The sequence below is a fragment of the Macrobrachium rosenbergii genome, chromosome 59 (genome assembly GCF_040412425.1).
Source record: "Macrobrachium rosenbergii isolate ZJJX-2024 chromosome 59, ASM4041242v1, whole genome shotgun sequence".
In the NCBI taxonomy this organism is placed as follows: Eukaryota; Metazoa; Arthropoda; class Malacostraca; order Decapoda; family Palaemonidae; genus Macrobrachium; species Macrobrachium rosenbergii.
In genome coordinates, this window is record NC_089799.1 from 26183025 (window position 1) to 26203482 (window position 20458).

Here is a 20458-nt window from a genome sequence, read left to right on the forward strand (position 1 = left end):
ATCAGGACGACTCTCACTTGTTATTGTTCTTAAAATGAGTGCAGTGATTGCAGCAATTCTAGCACTGCAAGTAGTCTGGGATCCGTTAATAGGTTACTCTGTAGTGTTATTGAGCTAAAACAACAACAGTGGCATAATAAACGAACAAGGGGGTAGGGGCTCCCTTCCCGTTTGTTGATTGACAAAGCAAGTGCACAATTTGGCATTTCACCAAGTCATCAAGCTATCAGCCAAGTAGATCCCACGCTATCAGTATATAGTGGCAGACCAGCTCAGCCACTAGAGGCAGGTTATAGGCTAGAGTGGTCCCTTCACCGTCATGTGACAAAGGCTATATGAAATTTGGGAAAACTGGTGATCAACCTGTTTGCCACCTGGGTTACAATCCCATACAAATAAGTCTTTTTTCTAAAAAGACATTTTGATGGAAAAATATCATTTTTATAATAAAATAAAATTTTACACATACTTACGTGATAGTCATAATAGCTGTCATCTCTGACGTCTCCGGCAGAAATTCAAAAATTCGCGGCAGCGTCGATAGTTAGGTCACGTGATACCCCCTTCCCCTGGCCCCCTACAGGGAGTGAGTGGAACTACCCACCAATACAGTCAGATGTTTTATGCTACCCTTGCCCATGATTGGGGAGGAGGGTGGGTTTTGTATGACTATCAGGTAAGTATGTGTAAAATTTTATTTTATTATAAAATGACATTTTACTCATATGACTTACCTGATAGTCATAATAGCTGATTGGCACATTATAGGCGGTGGGTTCATGGCAGGCAACACACTAAACAATGTAAATATATGTCAAGATTCAAAAGAATCCCGGTAGTTCCTTACCTTCTGAGGTAGCTGAAGTCATTGGTACTGCCTTTTTTCATTGCTATCCTCAGTCGCACCGACAAGGTATATAGACCTGATTTGCCGAGTGCATGAGAGCTTACATGTAGTCGAGGCGGGCAACCGTGGACTATCATGCATAATAGATACTAAAAGTGCCCTGCTCTGGGCTTTAGCATCATCAACAACCTTCACCATAAGGGTATCACCACTAAATATATAAACCCAATTCACCTAAATATAACTGTAGGGCACATCCAGACACACGTAGTACCCCCAGACTTCCCAAAACCAACAAACCCATCTCAAGATTAGAAAAATTAATAGGTTTCATTAGGAAGGAAAGACTTCCTATACCCCTTCCCCAAACCGTGCCAGTCACCATAAAGCGGGCCCAACGTTGAGCAATTTTCAAAAACTGTTTCAATTTCTCTTAAGTAATGCATGGCGAACACTGAGTTACACCTCAAAAGGTAGCCTGCAAAATATTGTCTAATGACAAATTTTTCCGGTATGCCAAAGACATAGCCACCGCTCTAACCTCATGGGCTTTCACTTTAAGCACTTTACAACGATCGGGATCAATTCAGAGTGTGAGTCCATAATAATTTTCTGAGAAAGCTAAAGCATTCTTAGACATGGGCCGCTTGGATCCTTTACCCAACACCACAAATTTCCGTTGGACCTCTAATGTCTTTGTCCTCTCGACCTTTAATGGTCGAGGACGAGAACTCTTAATCCTATTCAGGAATAACAAAAATTCTGCTATCTCCAAAAGAGGTTTTGTAGAAGAGATTCCATTCTGCTTGCACCAATCTCTAAAAATAGACCACTTGGACTGATACAATTTTTCTGAAGAGACTCTCCTTGGTCTTGCAATTGCCTCAGCAACCTTTCGCGAAAATCCTTTCTGTCTAAGGATTCGCTCGACAGTCTGAATCCTGTCAGATGTAGAACGGACAGATTCTTGTGGATCATCTTGAATTTGGCTGCTTGAGTAGATCTATCCTCTCTGGCAATATTCTTGGAAAATCCATCCGTAAATCTAAAGGTCCGAAACCAATCCCTCACCGGCCAGAAAGGTGCTATTAGTGTCATTCTGCAATTTGCTTGTTCCTGAACTTTGCCAACACTTGCCCTAAAATCTTGAATGGGGAAATGCGTAAACCTCCAGATGAGACCAGCTCATTAACATTCGTCTATTCCCAGGCTCTTTTAAATCCGGCACTGGAGAGCAGAATACGGGAAGACGGTGATTTTCGGCCGTCGCAAACAGATTTATCCATGGTTCTCCCCAAATCGTCCAAAGCCTCTGACAAATTTGGGCATTCAGCGTCCACTCCGTAGGAAGTACTTGGTTCCTCCTGCTCAATCCATCCGTCCTGACATTCAGCTTCCCTTGAATGAAGCGAGTCAATATGTCTACCTTCCTTTCTTCCGTCCATAACCACAGATCCTTTGCTTTCTCGTAAAGGGAGAAAGAATGCGTTCCTCCTTGCTTTCTTATGTAAGACAGTGCAGTCGTATTGTCCGAATGAACAATCACTGTCTTGTCCCTTACTATTGACTCGAACGCTTGCAGCCCTGAAAATATTGCTACCAATTCTTTCAGATTTATATGCCAACTCTTCTGAATGCTTGTCCACTGACCTGAAGCCTTTTTCTGTCCCAGTGTTGCTCCCCAACCTAGGTCTGACGCGTCGGAGAACAACATCAGGTCTGGGCTCTTCTCGTGTAGAGACAGACCTTCTTTCAGTCTCTCTACTGAATTCCACCAACTCAGATCCTCCTTGATCTCTTTTGAAATTGGAAACACAAACGAGTCTGGGAAGAGTTTCCGATCCCAACTTCCTTTTTATGTAAAACTGAAGAGGCCTCATGTGAAGCCTTCCCAACCTCACAAACTTCTCCAACGAAGCCAACGTTCGAGGAGGCTCATCCACTCGTTTGCCGAACATTTCTCTTTCAACAAAAACTCCTGAATTCTCATCAATGCCGTCTCTATTCTCTTCTCTGACGGAGAAGCCCGAAAAGTCGCTGAGTTCATTGTTACTCCCAAATAAGTAATGGACTGCAATGGTGTTAGCTGCGACTTCTGAAAGTTTACAATAATCCCCAACTCTTTCGCCAGAGACAGAGTTCTCTCTAAATCCTCCACACACTTCTCTCTCGTCTCTGCTTTTAACAGCCAGTCGTCCAGATAAAAAACTATCCTTATCCTCCAAATGGAGCCATATTGCGACTGGAGTTGGGATTTTTCGTAAAGACTTGAGGAGCCGTTGAAAGGCCAAACAAAGGCTCTGAACTGAAAAACTTTGTTCCCAAACACAAACCTTAGGAACTTCCTTGAATCCCGTGGATTGGAACATGGAAGTAAGCATCTTTCATATCTATCGAGACCATCAATCTCCCTCTCGAAGGATCCCAACACCCGATTGAATTGTCTCCATAGCAAACCTTTCTTTCTTTACAAACCGATTTAATGCACTTACATCCAGGACAGGCCTCCAATCTCCCGAGGCCTTTGGGACTACAAACAGGCAATTGTAAAACCCGAGAATCCAACACCAAAACTTCTTCTATTGCTCGCTTCTCAAGCAACGCCTTTACCTCCTTTTTCAACGCACAAAATCTGTCCGACCCTGGAGAGTATGCAGCTAATGCTATAGGTCAGCGTTGTCAAGGAGGATCCCATAAACGGGATCTTGTAGCCCTCTGAAAGAACTGAAAAAATCCACGGATCTATCCCCTTGCTCTCCCAAATCTGTACAAAACTGTGGAGCCTCGCTCCCACAGTGTGTGGAGGTTTAAAACTTCATTTCTTGTCAGTCTCAGACTTCTTGATTGCTTTCGGTACAAAACATCCTCTCCCTCTTGCTCTGGGATACGGTCTGGTAGCCGCTCTGCCCGAAAGGACCGATCTTTAAATGAAGACGAAGACACTTGTTGTCTAGGAGTAACAGACCCCGCTTGTCTGGGCCTCCTGGTCGACTGAGCTAGAAGATCCTGCGTAGTCTTCTGTTGAAGAGAAGCTGCCACTTCAGAAATTAAATTCTGAGGAATAGAAAACTTTTTGTCCAGAGGCGCAAATAACAATGCAGATCTCTGTGCCTTAGACACTCCTTTAGCCAAAAAAGAGCAACACAACTCCCTCTTTTTTAACAACATAAACAGAAGGGAAGTGGAGAGTTCTGCTGCCCCATCCCTTAGAGCTTTGTCAATACATGACATTACTCCAGAAAGGTCTTCAATTAGGTCTTGATCTAAATCCAGTTCATTCAGTTTTCTACCCAACGTACCAAAAGCCCAATCCAGGAAACTAATAACCTCAAAGCTCTTGAATACACCATTAAAGAGCCTGTCCAGTTCCGGAGAGGCGAAAAATACCTTGGCAGCATTAAGAGCAGACCTCCTCGCCGAGTCAACAATCCAGAAAAATCTCCTTGTGAGGAAGCTGACACTCCCAAGGAAAAACACTCACCAGTATTGTACCAGTTCCTCCTTCCTGAAAGAAGCTTAGAAGGAGGGATACAAAACTGCATCTTTCAATTTGCCTCTTCTCCTCCAAACACTCTTCAATCCCCTTCAAAGTCTTTCTTGAGGAGATTGATAAAACCAACTTGTTATTAGAGACGGACGACTACTCGTGTCCTTAGCATACTGGGATTCAGCGAAACTGGTACTGCTGGAGAGAAGAAATCTGCAAAATTCTGCACAAAAATCTCAAAAGTTGCTTATAAGCAGAAGAAGGACTCTCCTTTTCTACTGCCTCCTCCTCCTCTTCTTCCCTTATTAGCAAATCTTCCTTAGAAGAAACTGGAGAAACCGCCACAAACCTCACTGCAGGCTCAACTTCTAAAACTTCCACTTGATCCTGATTCTCTCCTACATTATCTCTTGAATGATTAAAATATTTAAAAATACTCTCCATCTTCTTTTTCTAAAGAAGATAACACCTTCTGTTGTCTCTCAACTTTCTCAGTTAACAAGTCCTGATTTGAGAAGACCCGCAGGTGGCTGCAAGGCATGAACATGTACAGCAGCCGCGTTAATGCGCTATTAGATTCCGAAGCGGCGCATGACGGGCTGGCGCCACAGGCAGGAGTGCAGGATGGTTGGGCTCCATTGAACGCGGCTCATGGCGGTCTGGCGCCACTGGCGATGCCCAATGCGGCGCATGGCGATCTAGCGCCTCTCGATGCGGCGCATGGCGATCTGGCGCCACCCGAAGAGGTGCCTGGCGGTTTGCTGCTCCAGAAAGCGGCGCAAAACGCTTATCAGGCGAAGAAAACAGCTCCTGGCGGTCTGGAGCCACAGAAAACGATGCCTGGTTGTCAGGAGCCACTGGATGCGGCGTATGGCGGTCTGGCGCCATCGAAAAAGACGAACGCTGATCTGGAACCCCCAAATGCTTCGCCTGACGGTCTTGAATGTTACAACGGTCTGGATCTAAAGAACGAGGCGCTTGGAAACTAGAAACCTGTTTCTCCTCCGCTAGAAAGTTTCTTTCAATCTTTTCACTTTACTTTTATTAACTTCTGGGGAAGAGAAACTCTCCGGAGAGTCCCAATAACTACACCCGGGCTCTGGATCGACCTCTTGCAACACTCTTCTTGGAACCTCCCAGGAGACACACCTCTAGACCTTTTCAGCGGTCTACTTCAATCTTTAAGGCGCCAATCTCTCTTACGAGACCTCTCTTCGCTAGACTCACTCGAAGAGAGACACTTCCTCTGAACACCTTTCCAATGGCATTCCATGACATCCTAGGAGCGTTCTACAGGACTGTCTGAGGGGGCGACTGCTCGGGAGCAAGACCCCCGCGCCTCCCTTGGACTTTCGACTTGTCTCCTCCCAGATACAGGGGAGTATGACAGAGGTCTCGGTCTAGGAGAGCGACGGGGCCGAACAGCCACCTCCTCCACTGCACAAACACTTTTCACTTTATCACTGGCAATTACTTCCACAGCAGCACCCAACTTTTCAATTGCCGACAACAGAGTAGAGAAACGATTCTCTAACTCTACCTTAAGACTGGCAACAGTTTCGGGTTCGGGATAATAGGGTCTGGGTTAGAGCAGGGTTCATTAGTCGGACATATGTTAGAAACAGACAAAGATAATTCTGCATTACTACTTCTAGAAATGACAGGCAGAAGCCCTAATAAGCGACTTTGCGCTTCTTATCCTTGTCTAATTTCCTGAGATAGCTAGCTAAATCCTTCCACTGCTTCTCAGTCATACTATTACATTCTACACATGTTAGTGATGAAGTACAGACTTGCCCTCTACAATTAACACATACAGAATGCGGGTTCCAGTCTAGCTGTTACTAGTCTAGTTTTACAGCCTTTGCTGCAATACCTAGCCTGACTCGAACCCATGTCCGACATCCTAGACTGAATATCCAAAAAAGCTAAATTATCAAAACTATTTATAATTAACAACTATCAAAAACAACTGCTCAACTGAGTACATCACCAAGATTCCAAAAGCAAACCGATGACTTCCTCAGAAAACAAATTCCTACCGGAGCAAAATTCAACCGTGTTACCGGTTAAATCGGCAGAAAACATCTGACTGTATTGGTGGGTAGTTCCACTCACTCCCTGTAGGGGGCCAGGGGAAGGGGGTATCACGTGACCTAACTATCGACGCTGCCGCGAATTTCTGAATTTCTGCCAGAGACGTCAGAGACGACAGCTATTATGACTATCAGGTAAGTCATATGTGTAAAATATGATACTTTCAGGATGTGTAAAGATGACCTAGAAAAGGTAATCCCTAAGATCCCAAGAAATCCTATAAAGCATTTTCGAGTTATTAATTAACAGAATATGGCAGCCACTTGGATTCCAAACTTTTCTCGATTACTGGGAATAAATACTAAAGCAGCAGTTTAGATAATAAAAACAATTTCTTATAGTTTAAAGATTTTAGAATTTATTAAAATCAAAATTTTTATCATTAAATACAACCCATGAACCTATTGCATATTTTATTGATAAGAGAATAAAACCTCCCAACAACGTGCATTTTTAAATATCTAACTTCCCTGGTAGTTACATATATATAGCTTTATCCCGCCGATTAAATCGTGCGCGACGGCAGAAATTCAAAATTCGCGGCAATCGCGCGATAGATGGTCAGGTGGCCATACCTGGCGCCCTCTACCAGGTAACTAGAACCATTCCCAATTGTCCTCAGAAATTCCCTGCCGTCGTTCTATCAACACGTTGGAAATTCGCTCTACTTTGGTTTGCTTTACTACAATTGGTGAAGTACCCATTACTTGTTTGGTTTTCGTTGATGGCTTTCGCTGATTTTGGATCTTCCCTGGATTTTTCGTTTCTCATTGTTAGCCTATCTGTTCGGTTTCTGACTGTTACAATTGTTCTTTGTACTTGCTTTTCAAGATGGCTGACCCTGTTGTTAGATTGTGTGTTAGGGGATGCAAGAACCGGCTTTCCAAGGCTGCTCTTGATCCCCACACAGTTTGTAAGAAATGCAGAGATCATGTGTGTGCACTTGATGATAGATGCAAGGAGTGTGAAAGTTTGTCCGAGAAAGAGTGGAGAGTATGATCGCTATGTGAGGCGATTGGAAAAGGACAGAATTAGGAGAGCTAGATCTTCCAGTGTCCTTTCAGCTAGGTCTTCTGATAGTCAAGTCCTTTCTAACTTGTCTGATACTAATATTCCTGATCCTAACCCTAAGGCTTTAGTACCCAATCCTCCTGCGGAGTCAGGAGTAAGTAATCCGTCTTTAAAGGATATAATGGCTGCTATTTCGGCCATAGGAGTTTCTGTACAATCCCTTTCTTCGGATAGGGAAGTGATGTGAGGGGCAGTGCATAGTTTGCAACAAAAGTTCGGTGACAGTGTTAGTGCAGTGGAGGTGCGTCCGTTCGTGTCTGTCACGCTCCTAGCCCTAGACCTCTTCCATGCTCCCCAACCCTGGGAGAAGGAACGTCGACAGGCTAAGGAGGTGAGAGACGAACAACGGCGGGCGTCCTCGGCGATCCTGTTGGCGCATCCCAGGGCGCTCCCCTCGCTGCAGGAAAGGCGAGATGAGGGCGTGTTCGTCTTCCTCGGATGACGCAAGACCCAGACGTGGTTGGCGTCAGTCACAAGAGTCTAGACCTATCAAGAGACGCAGGTCCCCTTCCCGCTCAACAACCCTCTTGCAGCAAATGGAGCTCTCCAGAGATTCCTGTCGGAAGAAGACGGCGTTTCTGCGCCTAAACAGAGCGTAAGGCGCATAGCTTTCGTCGGAGGAAGAAGGCGTTATCGTGACTTCAGTTCACGCTTCTCCCCGCCCCCAGAATGGGACGTGTCGCAAGCTGCGTCACCACCTCTTCATCAAAAGATCCCAGCTAGAGTCTCCAAGTTGTGGAAGCTGGTGCAGTGCCATCTCCAGTTGTTTCCCAGCAGCAAGCGGCACCTCAAGTAAAGTTCTTGTCGGAAGTCCAGCAGTCCCTTGCGTCTCTTTTTGACTCTTACAAGTCGCAAGGACTAAGAGAAGAAACACACAAGAAGGAATCTAAGGGCGTCAACAGACCCAAAGAAGAGGTAAGGCAAGAATCAGAACAACAAGACGCTAACAACCAGCAAGACGCAACCTTCGCGGCAAGTTGCAGCGCTCATAGACGCTTCCCGCTACAAGCCTCACAGTGACGGGAGGGAACAAGGATCGCCATGGCTCCCTCGCAGCAAGTTGGGCGCATGCGTGACGCACGCAAAGCAGCACGATTCACACGTTTCCCCCTCTCGTTCGACATCGAAATAGCGGATCCTTTGGAAGAGATCTCGGAAGAGGAAACTCAAGAAACTCTTCATGCAAGATCTGAAAAGACTTCTTACTCTTTTGGCGGACTTATTTCCTAAAGATTTTCATCAGGCCGTACCTCGAGTCCTCCTCGCAATATTTGATGGGTAGACCCCAGAAGTCTTCCTCATTCAAGAAGACAGTGTTGGCCAAATCAGTGAAGAGAGCCTTTTCGACACTGAATGATTGGATTTTGAAGAAGAAGGAACAAGGAAAGACAACTTTTTCCTTTCCCCGACAAGATTGGCTTCTAGATCCAGCGTGTGGTACGAGACTGGGAAGCTCTCGGTTTGGGAGTTCCTGCCTCCTCCCAAGGGGACTTCTCCAGACTTCGTTGACTCTTCACGGAGAACAGCCATGACTAAAGCCAAGGTTCTGTGGTCCACTTCGGAGTTGAATCATTTGCTGAAAGGCGTCTTCAGAACTATTGAAGTCTTCAGCTTGATGGACTGGACTCTTGCAGCTCTTGCAGAGGTTTCAGATCAGAAGAATGACACGCAAATGCACCTTATTGCTTGTCTCGATAAAGCTGTGAGGGGACGGGGTCGGTCGAACTTTCTGCCCTTTTCACAGCAGGTGTTATCAAGAAACGAGCTATGTTGTGTTGTTCGTGTCGTCTGGAGTGACTTTAGCTCAGAAATCTGAACTGTTGTATGCTCCCTTATCTAAACAGCTCTTCCCTTCAGAGCTGGTTAAGGACTTATCAGCAGCCCTTGCGCAACAATCAACGCAAGATCTGATCACAAGGACTGCTAGGAAAGTTCTTCCGGCAAACTTTTAGCCAGGAAGGACAAGGAAGCTCCTCCTACGCGTCAGCCCTTTCGTGGGAGAGCCCTTTCGAGAGGAAGTCAGAGAATGGCTGCTGGAGGACAACTTCGTAAGAACCCCAAGCAGCAACCCAAATCCAAGAAATGATCACAACAACCTCCAGACACAAGTGGGAGCCAGGTTATCCCACTTTTGGCAAGAGTGGAGCCAAAGGGGAGGCGGACGTATGGACAGTCGAAGTTTTGAAGGAAGGATACAAGATTCCCTTCCTAAGGAAGCCCCTCTTTCACAAGAACCGTTGGAGTTGACAGCTACTTACTCGGGGAGCAAAGCAGCAGCTCTTCAAGAACAGGTGACCCAGATGCTATCAAAAGCAGCAATAGAAGAGGTAAAGGACCTCGTCAGAGGTTTTTACAACAGACTTTTCTGGTACCCAAGAGCTCGGGGGTTGGAGACCAGTTCTGGACGTAAGTCCACTGAACAAATACGTAAGCAAAGTCAAGTTTGCCATGGAGACATCTGCGTCCAGTCCTAGCAGGCACCAAAACAGGAAGACTGGATGGTTTCAATAGACCTACAGGACGCCAGTATTTTCACGTACCAATTCACCCAACTACAGAAAATATCTGAGGTTTGTGCATCTCGGGACAACCTATCAGTTCAGAGCACTTTGTTTTGGACTAAGCACGGCTCCTTACGTTTTCTCTCGAGTGGCATCGAACGTAGCTCACTGGTTACATCTAAAAGGATACGGAGTTTGATGTACCTGGACGATTAACTAATCAGAGCCAGATCGCAAGCAAAGTGTCTGGAGGATCTACAAGTTACAATGAATTTGACGCAACAATTAGGTCTGGTAGTAAATCTAGCCAAATGCAGCTAACGCCTTCACAGGACATCATCTACCTGGGGATGAGGATTCAGTCAGTGGTTTTTCGGGCTTTTCCAGCCCGAAACGCATTCTAGATTGCTTAGAAAAGGTGAAGCTCTTTCTAGGGAGATGGACCTGTTCGGTGAGGAGTGGATGAGTCTGCTGGGGACCCTCTCCTCGATCGAACAATTCGTCTCCCTGGGAAGACTACATCTCGTCCACTTCAGTTCCATCTGTCAAGCTATTGGAAAAGAGGCCAAGATCTGGAGGCGTGGATTCGATCCTCTGGGAATCAAAAACATTTGAGTTGGTGGAACGACCCCAAAAAACTTCAAGTAGGCCTCGAACTTCAACAAAAGAACCCCGACCTAGTGTTGTATTCAGACGCATCGGACATGGGATGGGGTGCAGCTGCTGAAGAAGGGCGAGATCTCAGGTCTATGGGAAAACCATCAGAAGAAATGGCATATAAATGTCAAGGAACTGGTGGCCATTCATCTTGCACTAGTCCACTTTCAGGAGAAGGTCCAGAACAAGATTGTACAGGTCAACGCAGACAACACCACAGCGTTGGCCTACATCAGGAAACAGGGTGGCACTCGTTCGTTTTCCCTTTACGAGGCAGCCAAAGATCTCCTGCTGTGGGCAGAAACGAACAACTTAACTCTGATCACCCGCTTCATAGAGGGGAGAAAGAACGTCAGAGCGGATCTTCTCAGCAGAGGAAGACAGGTTCTCACCACAGAATGGACCTTACATCACGATGTGTGCAACAGGCTTTGGAATCTGTGGGGAGAACCGTCAATAGACCTCTTTGCGACACAGAGAACGAAGAGGTTACCAGTCTACTGCTCTCCAGTCCCAGACCAGGAAGCAGTGGCGGTGGACGCCTTCCTCATGAATTGGGAGGACTAGACATGTGCGCTTTTCCTCCATTCAAGATCCTAGACAGAGTCATGAAGAAGTTCAGAGAGTCGAACAGCGCCCGCATGACCCTGATAGCTCCATTTTGGCCCATGAGACCATGGATCACGGAGGTGATGGAGTGGCTAGTAGACACCCCAGATCGTTACCTTGTCGGAACGATCTACTCAGACAGCCACATATAGAGAGATACCATCAAAATCTCCTCGCTCTCAACCTAACTGCCTTTCGACTATCGAAAAAACTGGCAAGAGCGAAGGGTTTTTCAAGGAAGCTGCAAGAGCCATCGCGAGAGCGAGGAGAACGTCCACACTCAAGGTGTACCAATCAAAGTGGGGCGTATTCAGGGAATGGTGCAGGAAAAACAACATTTCCTCTTCCAGTACCTCTCTAACTCAACTGGCAGATTTTCTTCTGCATTTGAAAACCAAGGAAACCTAGCAGTATCTACCATCAAGGGATACGCAGCATGCTTGCTTCCGTCTTCCGTCCACAGAAATATTGACGTGTCGGAGACAAGGACCTCACGGATCTCATAAGGTCCTTTGAGACAGTTAAGAGGAAGGACAACCCGACCCCTCTTGGAATTTGGGCGTAGTCTTAAAATTTTAACCTCGAATAGGTTTGAACCTCTCGACAAGGCTTCATGGAAGGATCTCACTAAGAAGACCCTTTTCCTGGTCAGCTGGCTGCAGCCAAGAGGGTAGGAGAACTACAAGCCTTTAGCAAGAAAGTAGGCTTCAATGAGGAAAATGCAGTCTGCTCACTTCAACTTGGTTTTCTCGCTAAAAACGAACCCTTCTCAACCATGGCCCAGATCTTTTCCATACCAGGGCTGTCTCATTTAGTAGGACAGGAAAAAGAGAGAGGCCTTTGTCCAGTTAGGGCCCTAAAATTTTATCTACAAAGGACCAGAAACATGAGAGGGTCAGACAGATCACCTCTGGTGCTCAGTGAAGAAACCTTCGTTACCCTTATCAAAGAATGCACTGGCGTTCTTTATCAAGGACTTAATAAGGAAGCTCACCAAGAATGTGACGAAAAAGCTTTCCAATCCTCAAAGTTAAAAGCGCACGAGGTAAGAGCTGTGGCAACCGATGGCTTATAGACACAACAGGTCTATGAAATCGATTTTGAGGCGACTTTTTGGCGAAGCAAATCTATCTTCGCAGATTGTTACCTGAAAGAAGTACAGACCCAATATGAGGATTGCTGTTCCCTGGGTCCGTCACGTTGCCTCCGGCGCCAGTAGTTGGAGAGGGTACTACTGCCTCTACCCTATAACCTTTTTTTGTATTATACCCTTGCCTTTTTCTTGATTTGAACTCACAGGTTGTCTGTGAAGGTTGTTGCAACCTTCCACAGTCTGGGGTTGCAAGTCTAAGTTAGGTTTTTATGGAGTGTGTTATTTAGTGATTTTTAGTGGGTCAGGTGGTCAGCTCTTTGTCCATGGCTATGCCAGGATAGCAAGGGTGGTGGTCTAGTCATGTTAAGGTCGAGGACCGTGTGACAGCCCCATAGAGACTTTCTACAGCCCCTGGATGGGTCGCTGGGTCTCTCAAGGAATGCAGGCGAATGAGGCAGGATAATTATGAAGCCAGCTTCCTTATCAGGTAAGAACCAGAGTATGTTTACAGCTAATTTTAGTGTTTAGTAATTATACGAATTCCCAACGGTGTTTTTGGTTCTCTAACCCACCACCAATGGTGTCAATCAGCTATATATATATGTAACTACCAGGGAAGTTAGATATTTAAAAATGGTATTTTCATTATAAAAATAAGTTTTTAAATATACTTACCTGGTAGTTACATATATAAAAGGTCCCTCCCTCCTCCTCTGAGAACAGGGCATGGAATTTCTGAGGACAATTGGGAATGGTTCTAGTTACCTGGTAGAGGCGCTCAGGTATGGCCACCTGACCATCTATCGGCGATTGCCGCTTGAATTTTGAATTTCTGCGTGCCGTGCGACGAATCGGGCGGGATAAAGCTATATATGTAACTACCAGGTAAGTATATTTAAAAACTTATTTTATAATGAAAATACCATTTTTAAATTGTTGCTAGAGAACTATTATTGGTATCAAATTTAGCTTTTAATTCACTAGCATTTTCTTAATTATACAACGACACCAATATACCAACTTTCAAGGTCAATTTAGAAGCGAGTTGTCTCCATTTTTATTTAGGTATCTTGGTTCAACTTTCTGCTTGTTTTTGAAGAGAAGAGAAACTGCAATGTTCCAAGACAGGAACACCCTTTTAGTGTTTACTTGCCAGTGTCAATGTCATTTTTGTGAATATTCTTACTGAAGCTAATTTTAAAATATAATTTTTTGTTTATATTGATCATAACTTATAAAAAAGGGATTTTGACAAAGGAAAAATCTATTTCTGGGGGAAGACCTGTGTCACCCAGTGAAATGGTTCCAATAGTACACATTTCTAGGTATAAATATTGCTAAATATACCAGAGAAAAAAGCTATCCATAATGCCAGGGTTACTACCCCTGGATCGATCACCACAATGGTGTCGGTATGCACAAGGGGTGAGTGGTAACCACTATCATTATGGATAGCTTTTTTCTCTGGTATATTTAGCAATATTTATACCTAGAAATGTGTGCTATTGGAACCATTTCACTGGGTGACACGGGTCGAGCCCAGAAAATAACTTAATGAAAGAAAAAAATAATCTTTATCAGAATCATCTTTAATCACAAAGTTTGCATTAGCTAATAAAGTGAAATTGCAGAGAAAGATATTAAATATCTTATTTACTGAAGATAGTGTTACATAATAGCAGCAGTGGGTATAGAGGCTTCAGGATCCTTATTGGGAAGGCATTGATCTTGTGCAATTGATTGTTCATGTTAAACCTCACACAGAACTTCAAAAACTGATCCCTGCAAGCAGAAACCATCCTGATAGAATATTCAGTAGTAAAAAAATTCTGATTGTCACAGGCAGCATGACTGCAAATTTGTTGTCCCTGTATGCAATCACAGACTGATATAATCTCTGCCTTATATTGCAAGGGAAAACAGCGTGGATTAATTTAAAATTTGATTCAAGTATTGAAATCTACTTGAATCAAATGTTTGATTAATCTACACTAATATTTTCCCTTGCCATATGTGGCAGAGATTGTATAAAGCCTGTGATTGCATGCAGGAACAACAAATTTACAGTCATACTGCCTGTGGCACTCAGAATTTCTGCTTGCAGAGATCAGCTTTTGAAGTTCTGTTTCAGGTTTAACATGAACAATCAACTGCATGAAATCAGTGTCTTGCCCAATAAGAATCCTGAAGCCTTTATAGTACTGTATGCCCATTATTCTTATTACTACCTGGTGAAACATGCCACCAGCAGCATGCACATGTAGAGAGGACTCTGATAATCCTTGCTTTTCTCAGTTTCCCAAGAATTCATGCTGTGACAATGAGACTTGTAAGTGGTTTGCTAAACTAAATCCCAAGACTGTTCTGCCTCACTGGAAGTGCTCTTCATCTTTAGCATTGCAATTTTCACATCCTTCAAATAAAACATAAGCATTCCCAAAATTTCTACCTGACAAGTGAAATATGCTTTGAGCAAATCTGTATATTGCTGGACACTGCCAGACTACATGATGAAGAATAAACCGAGTATCTAAAGTACACAATGTTTTAGTTTGAGAAACTTTTTTCACAGGTTACCAATCTGTCATTTACTGGGATAAGAGCAGACTTTATGTTTGTATACCTGTGACAAAAACAAATGATCTTAAAATATGGCACCCTACAATGTGAGAGGAAATGAAAGTTTTAAAAGTATTAACAGAATACAGTACTGTAAAATTAAGCTTGAAGACATGCAAACCTTGTAGCCAACAGTTAGGATGCAACAATGGCAAACAACAGGGAGCTCAACAGAGGTTAGACTGGATGAGTGCAAACAATGACACAATTTTAAGGAAAATAGTGTCTGATAATATTAAAAAAATGACATGTGAGACAACAAGGAACACCAAAAATCAACTCATAGGACAGAAAATTAATAAAATGGTCTCCATTTTGTCATACAGATCTCAGTTAATGAATGCAGGGTTGTAAATACATGAACAAGAGTTACTGAAGTGAAAAAACACAAAAAGTTCTGTTGCTGTAAAGAAGTGTACCTACAGAGGAGGCCTGAACAGAGGGTCATTTATACAAGAACTTGACAACCAAGGCAAAAAAGAACCTCGTATATCATGCCAACCATGAATCTCATCAAGTGTGTATGTTAAGACCAGAGAGAGAGAGAGGACCTGCCATGCCAAAACCATAGGCAGCCACCCTCCCCAAGATTATGTCTGATAATAAGACTGAAGCAGATACACAGACTGTGCAAGATCGTAAATGATGGATAAGGTTACCTCAGAAGTCTCTGCAAAGCAAGAAGAAACCAGGACTGTGAACAGCAAAAACTTAAGTTGGAAACCATCATAACTAAAGCCACAGAAAAAATTTGAGCAATTAGAATCATTCAAGACTCAGACACACTCAGAACTTAGAAGTCTGTCTGCAACACCCAAACAGGAAAGGGCATAAAGAACCAAAACCATCCCAGGACTGGAGCAGGTCATCTTAACTCACACTGAGGGATTTTGCATACTTCTGAAGGAAAGATTCACCCCAAATGAGGGAACCTACTACAAAATGGTACAGAACTTGAGATGTTATGAACATGCTGCATGAATTGAGGCACGACTGAGACATATACTGTACTGTAGGTGAAAAACTTGATCACCAAGAGGCAAAGAAACTTGATCTTGTCCTTCCCTATTCACAATATGCATTGGAGATGAGGAAGGTCATGACCCAGACATAATGAATGAACAGGAGGGAATCATTGTTCTCATTCATGTGTAGTAACATAAGGAAATTTAAAACTAAAAACTACACAAATTAGTCATATTTCAGTAAGCCAAGGATATTAAGGCCACCATTATTCCAATCTTTTACAAACATCTTACCACTCCTACTAATCACACATTTTCCTTCTGTCAATATCCTCTTACTCCTCCTTTCCTCTTATTCTCCCATGCCTCCCACCTTCTCACTCTATGCTAATCACAGGCTACTACGCTGGTCAGTCACATCCTTATGTCCAGCATTATTGACATTAAACCACACTCCTACTTACAAAAACCTTTCATCACTCTCAGCAACTTGCTATCTATACTTCAGCACCCTACCCATTACCTCTCATCATTTCTATTGGAAGCTTTCACTAGGTCCATGTTAATACATACAGCTTTTCCCCTTTACTTTCATACTCCTCAAATAACTGCTTCATAACAACTAAGATAACTCTTTCATTAAAAAAATCTTGATCTGGGCACCCTCTTCCTCATCTAAACCCACATTGTTCTTGTCCTTACAGTCACCTGTCTTACTTTCTCAATCAAAACTTTACCTGGTACACTAAGTAATGTTATGCATTTGTAAGTCTTAGTCTCCTCCATCACCTTTCTTCTTACCCACTGCCATCCCTGAATTGAGGAGTCAGTTGCCTTGATGTGCTTTCTCCAACTGTTTCTGTTGAAAGCATCTTCATCCACTAAATCCCCCAAATCAGTCTTCACTTTATCATGCCATCAAATCATTTGTCTTCCCTTTGATCTTCGATCCCTAATAGTTTTCATTCATGCCTCTTCACTCCCTCCCCTCTTGCATCCTTAACCACATACTCATACCATCTCAATCTCAATACTATCATATCAGTAATCTTTACCATCAAGTAATTCCTCTCATTCAACAAAATCTCAAAGTATTCACTCTATTAACCAAAGGCAGTAATCACTTCAGACAGCATCTCCCCATTTGCACCTTTATTCTATGATCACTTTGCTCATTTCCATTTTTTCTATTCTGAAACCCCTTTGCTTAGTAACCCTCTCTGCATTTACTTCCTTGTTGGCCTCCATTTTATTTAATAGTACTACCATGCAATATGCTGTAGTCAAATGTGACAATAGCAGTAAGACAACAAAACAGTGAAATTATCATGAGGAAAGGATGTTACACAACTTGCTATTCAACACAGATTACCTAATGCGCTTGTATACACTGAGTTTTGAAGTTTCACTGACACGACTGGAAAATAGACTTAAGCATAGCTACAGTTTGTACATATACACAGCAATATTATTTAGAAAAATGATTCTGCTGAAGCATACCTGCTTACATGGATGATATAGCCATCGTCAACACCTCTTTCTTGCATGGATTTCACTGCCAATTTTGTGCAAAGGCACAATGCTACTACATTCAAATTCAGCATTTCCCTCCATTCTTTAGTGCTTCCATCTACAGAAAAGAAAACAGCAACCTTGGAAATCACACATTCTGGTTAATAACAAATGAAAAATTCTACCAGGGCTTCTTCATTTCAACTTATGAAATATTCAGAACTACTGTACTTTCTTTCAATGTCACCGTATGAAAAGCAGAACACTCTTACAACAAAATCTGGGTGTAGGTAGGTAACAATACAGGTTATCAGCTATAAGTCTGGATGGCCATATAAATGATCAAATTAACCCAAAATTTAATAAACAAAACACGTAATAACACCAAAATTTTGTTGTACAGTAGTACAAACAATGTAATTCATGAGTAGTTATACATACTAAAGCCTACCACTTCTCTGAAAAGGCGGGACAACTGACTAAGAACTTACCAAGTAGATGATTGTGATTCCTGTCATAAATACTCCTAAAGCAACAAACCTGAAATGTTTCAACCGCCTAATCTAGTATAGGTTCTTCATTTTTCTCCATCTTTAATTACATTTTTTACAGAACATTCCTTGGAAACTTGCTTAGTGAGATAATGGCCTTTTGGCTTGTTCCATGTGAATGTGTGCTGTGTTGAATACTATTAACCCTTAATGGATTGTCACACGTATACCCATTTTCTGTCTTCTGTTTTTTCATAAAACTGTAAGTTAACTTTTCTTACACCAAGCACTGGTAGCAGTAGCCTGGAATACCATCATCTTTTTTGACCTGAGTATTTAGCAGTTCTAGTATATAGTAAAAATTCTAAGCCAACTTACTATGGGCCTATATAGTATACTGTGCATTTGTACGTTTATATACAACACAAGTCTTGCTTTATGAACGTAACCATGACTGTGGAACAAGCCTCACCTGCAACTTGATAGACTTTGTTTTTATTATTATTACAAGCTATACACGGTGGTAATGTGCATGAGTGTGTGTGCACTGCCTGTGCAAACTTGGTTTATCCACCATCTATAATCTGGCTGGTTTTGGAGCTGTAGCCTTTGTAGGTTTTGAGGTCAGCTGGCAACAGTAATGAAAGCTTTTTTTTTTTTTTTTTTTTTTTTTTTTTTTTTAGCATGATCATGCATATTGCTGAAATTTCTCCGATATATTTGTTGTCCTAAATTATTAACTTCCTCATAATCAGCTACCTGACCTACACAGGAGTAATGCCAGCCCATCAGAGATGATCACTATAAGAATCACTGTGATCCCTCACTTCACCACTTTCTCGTGCCCTGCCTTAGCATGAATACAACTGAAACAACAATAGAATTTAGTACAGTACTTAAACTTTCATTGTGACCATTCTAGGACAAAACGCAGCGAAACATTAACAAGAATACTGAACATTTCCTGTGCTTGTATAACCATCTCTGTGTCTTTATTAGTGAAATGAAAATATCCCTAAGTGTGTCCATAACCCTTCATACGAAACTTCTCCCACAGAAAAGGGGACTGGCAGAAAAATCAAGGTGTAGTCAATTGCATCCTACTGATGCACCTGTCATTTTTAATGACTCAAAAGAGTCAAATTCTAATAATAAATGAATCTTGAAGCAGATGTACAGCACTTTTAAATGCAGACCTCATTTAAAAAAGTACTGATAATAATTTTATCTCCATATCTGCTGGCCTCCTCTGTATAAACTATTCTCCGTTTTAATAAGAGGATATAAAATAGTTATCATGATCAAAATCTACCTATCTAGCATGAAACTCATGAGGTCCCCCAGGGAACTTTCACTATTAACTACAGTATAGTGAAATTCTGAATCTCTTCACTAAAATGCTCATAAGGGAAATTAATCATAATATTCTTACCTAGGAGACTATTATTATAAGACATCCCAGCATTGTTGATACAGATATCTACTCCTTTGTATTTTTCTTTGATGACAGAGAAAAGGTTTTCAACATCAGCATCTTTGGTCAGATCACATTTAACTCCAAACAGAGTTCCTGGGTTTCCCTTAAGGTCTTTTGATAAAGCCTGTAATTATAATTAAATCTGAAAGAATTATTTGAATGCTTACACATAAATTATATAATGGCTAAGGTAGCATAGAAAGAAATCTTTTACAGCGTAGAATTAATCAAATGCTTAACAAGAACATGACATGGAAATCTCTCTATTTTCAAAGACAACTTATTTACACTTCCTGGTTGATAACTGAAACAGTAGAAGACTCCTATTAGCTAAATTTGACACTCAGTCACGTTATAAAAGTCTGCCCAATATTAAATGAAGTCATTAATCTACTGTATACCCTAACAACTTGCAACATTAATAATAAAATACAATTTTGTTTAAACAAAATTGATTTTTTTTTTTAGAAACCCATTACTGTACAGTAAATATTCTGCAGTATGCAACTCTCCAGACACTAAAGAATTAAAGATTATTTCCTATCAATCATTTAAGCTGTTTGGGCTCCAACAGTCTTCTCTCATAGACTATGGTCACACACTGTGTTGTCTAACCCTCCTGTGAGAGATGTGGGGTTGGGAGGGGGTCAGTTTATGTAAGGTATTGGGTTTGTAAAAAAAGAAAAAATAAATAAAATTTTACTTTAGACAAACCCATTATACTGTATTACAATAGTAAAGAACACTCTTAAACAGTAGTCAATGGCTATACCATCCACTGGCACAGAAATAGCAAATAGCAAAATGTCTCAGTGCATTATTGACCCCTTGTTTCCTTGATAACAACATTAGGAGCATGAAACCATCAGCTGACTTCTTCCAGCCTATTAGGAATTTCCCCCAACTGAGGGAACTATGTCTCACTAGATGTGGGAAACCTTTTCACTATGTAATGTGCCTGTGGGGGTCTCATACACATAATTTGAGACAGTTTATCATAATGGTTCCACCCCAGACTTTGACATCATAGAA

General features: G+C 42.4%; 2 protein-coding genes across 5 annotated transcripts in view; one reads left to right on the forward strand and one right to left on the reverse strand.

The window, feature by feature from the left end:
• LOC136837356 (uncharacterized) overlaps window positions 1–20458 on the forward strand; it is a 208831-nt gene that overhangs the window by 58631 nt on the left and 129742 nt on the right. The window lies entirely within an intron of this gene.
• LOC136837357 (dehydrogenase/reductase SDR family member 11-like) overlaps window positions 1–20458 on the reverse strand; it is a 42489-nt gene that overhangs the window by 17221 nt on the left and 4810 nt on the right. For all 4 annotated transcript variants that reach the window (XM_067102103.1, XM_067102101.1, XM_067102102.1 and 1 more), the window contains 2 exons: window positions 19382–19550; window positions 17447–17576 (listed from right to left, as the gene is read on the reverse strand). In XM_067102103.1, coding sequence (XP_066958204.1) covers window positions 17447–17576; window positions 19382–19550 — 299 coding nt within the window. The remainder of the gene's footprint in view (window positions 1–17446; window positions 17577–19381; window positions 19551–20458) is intronic.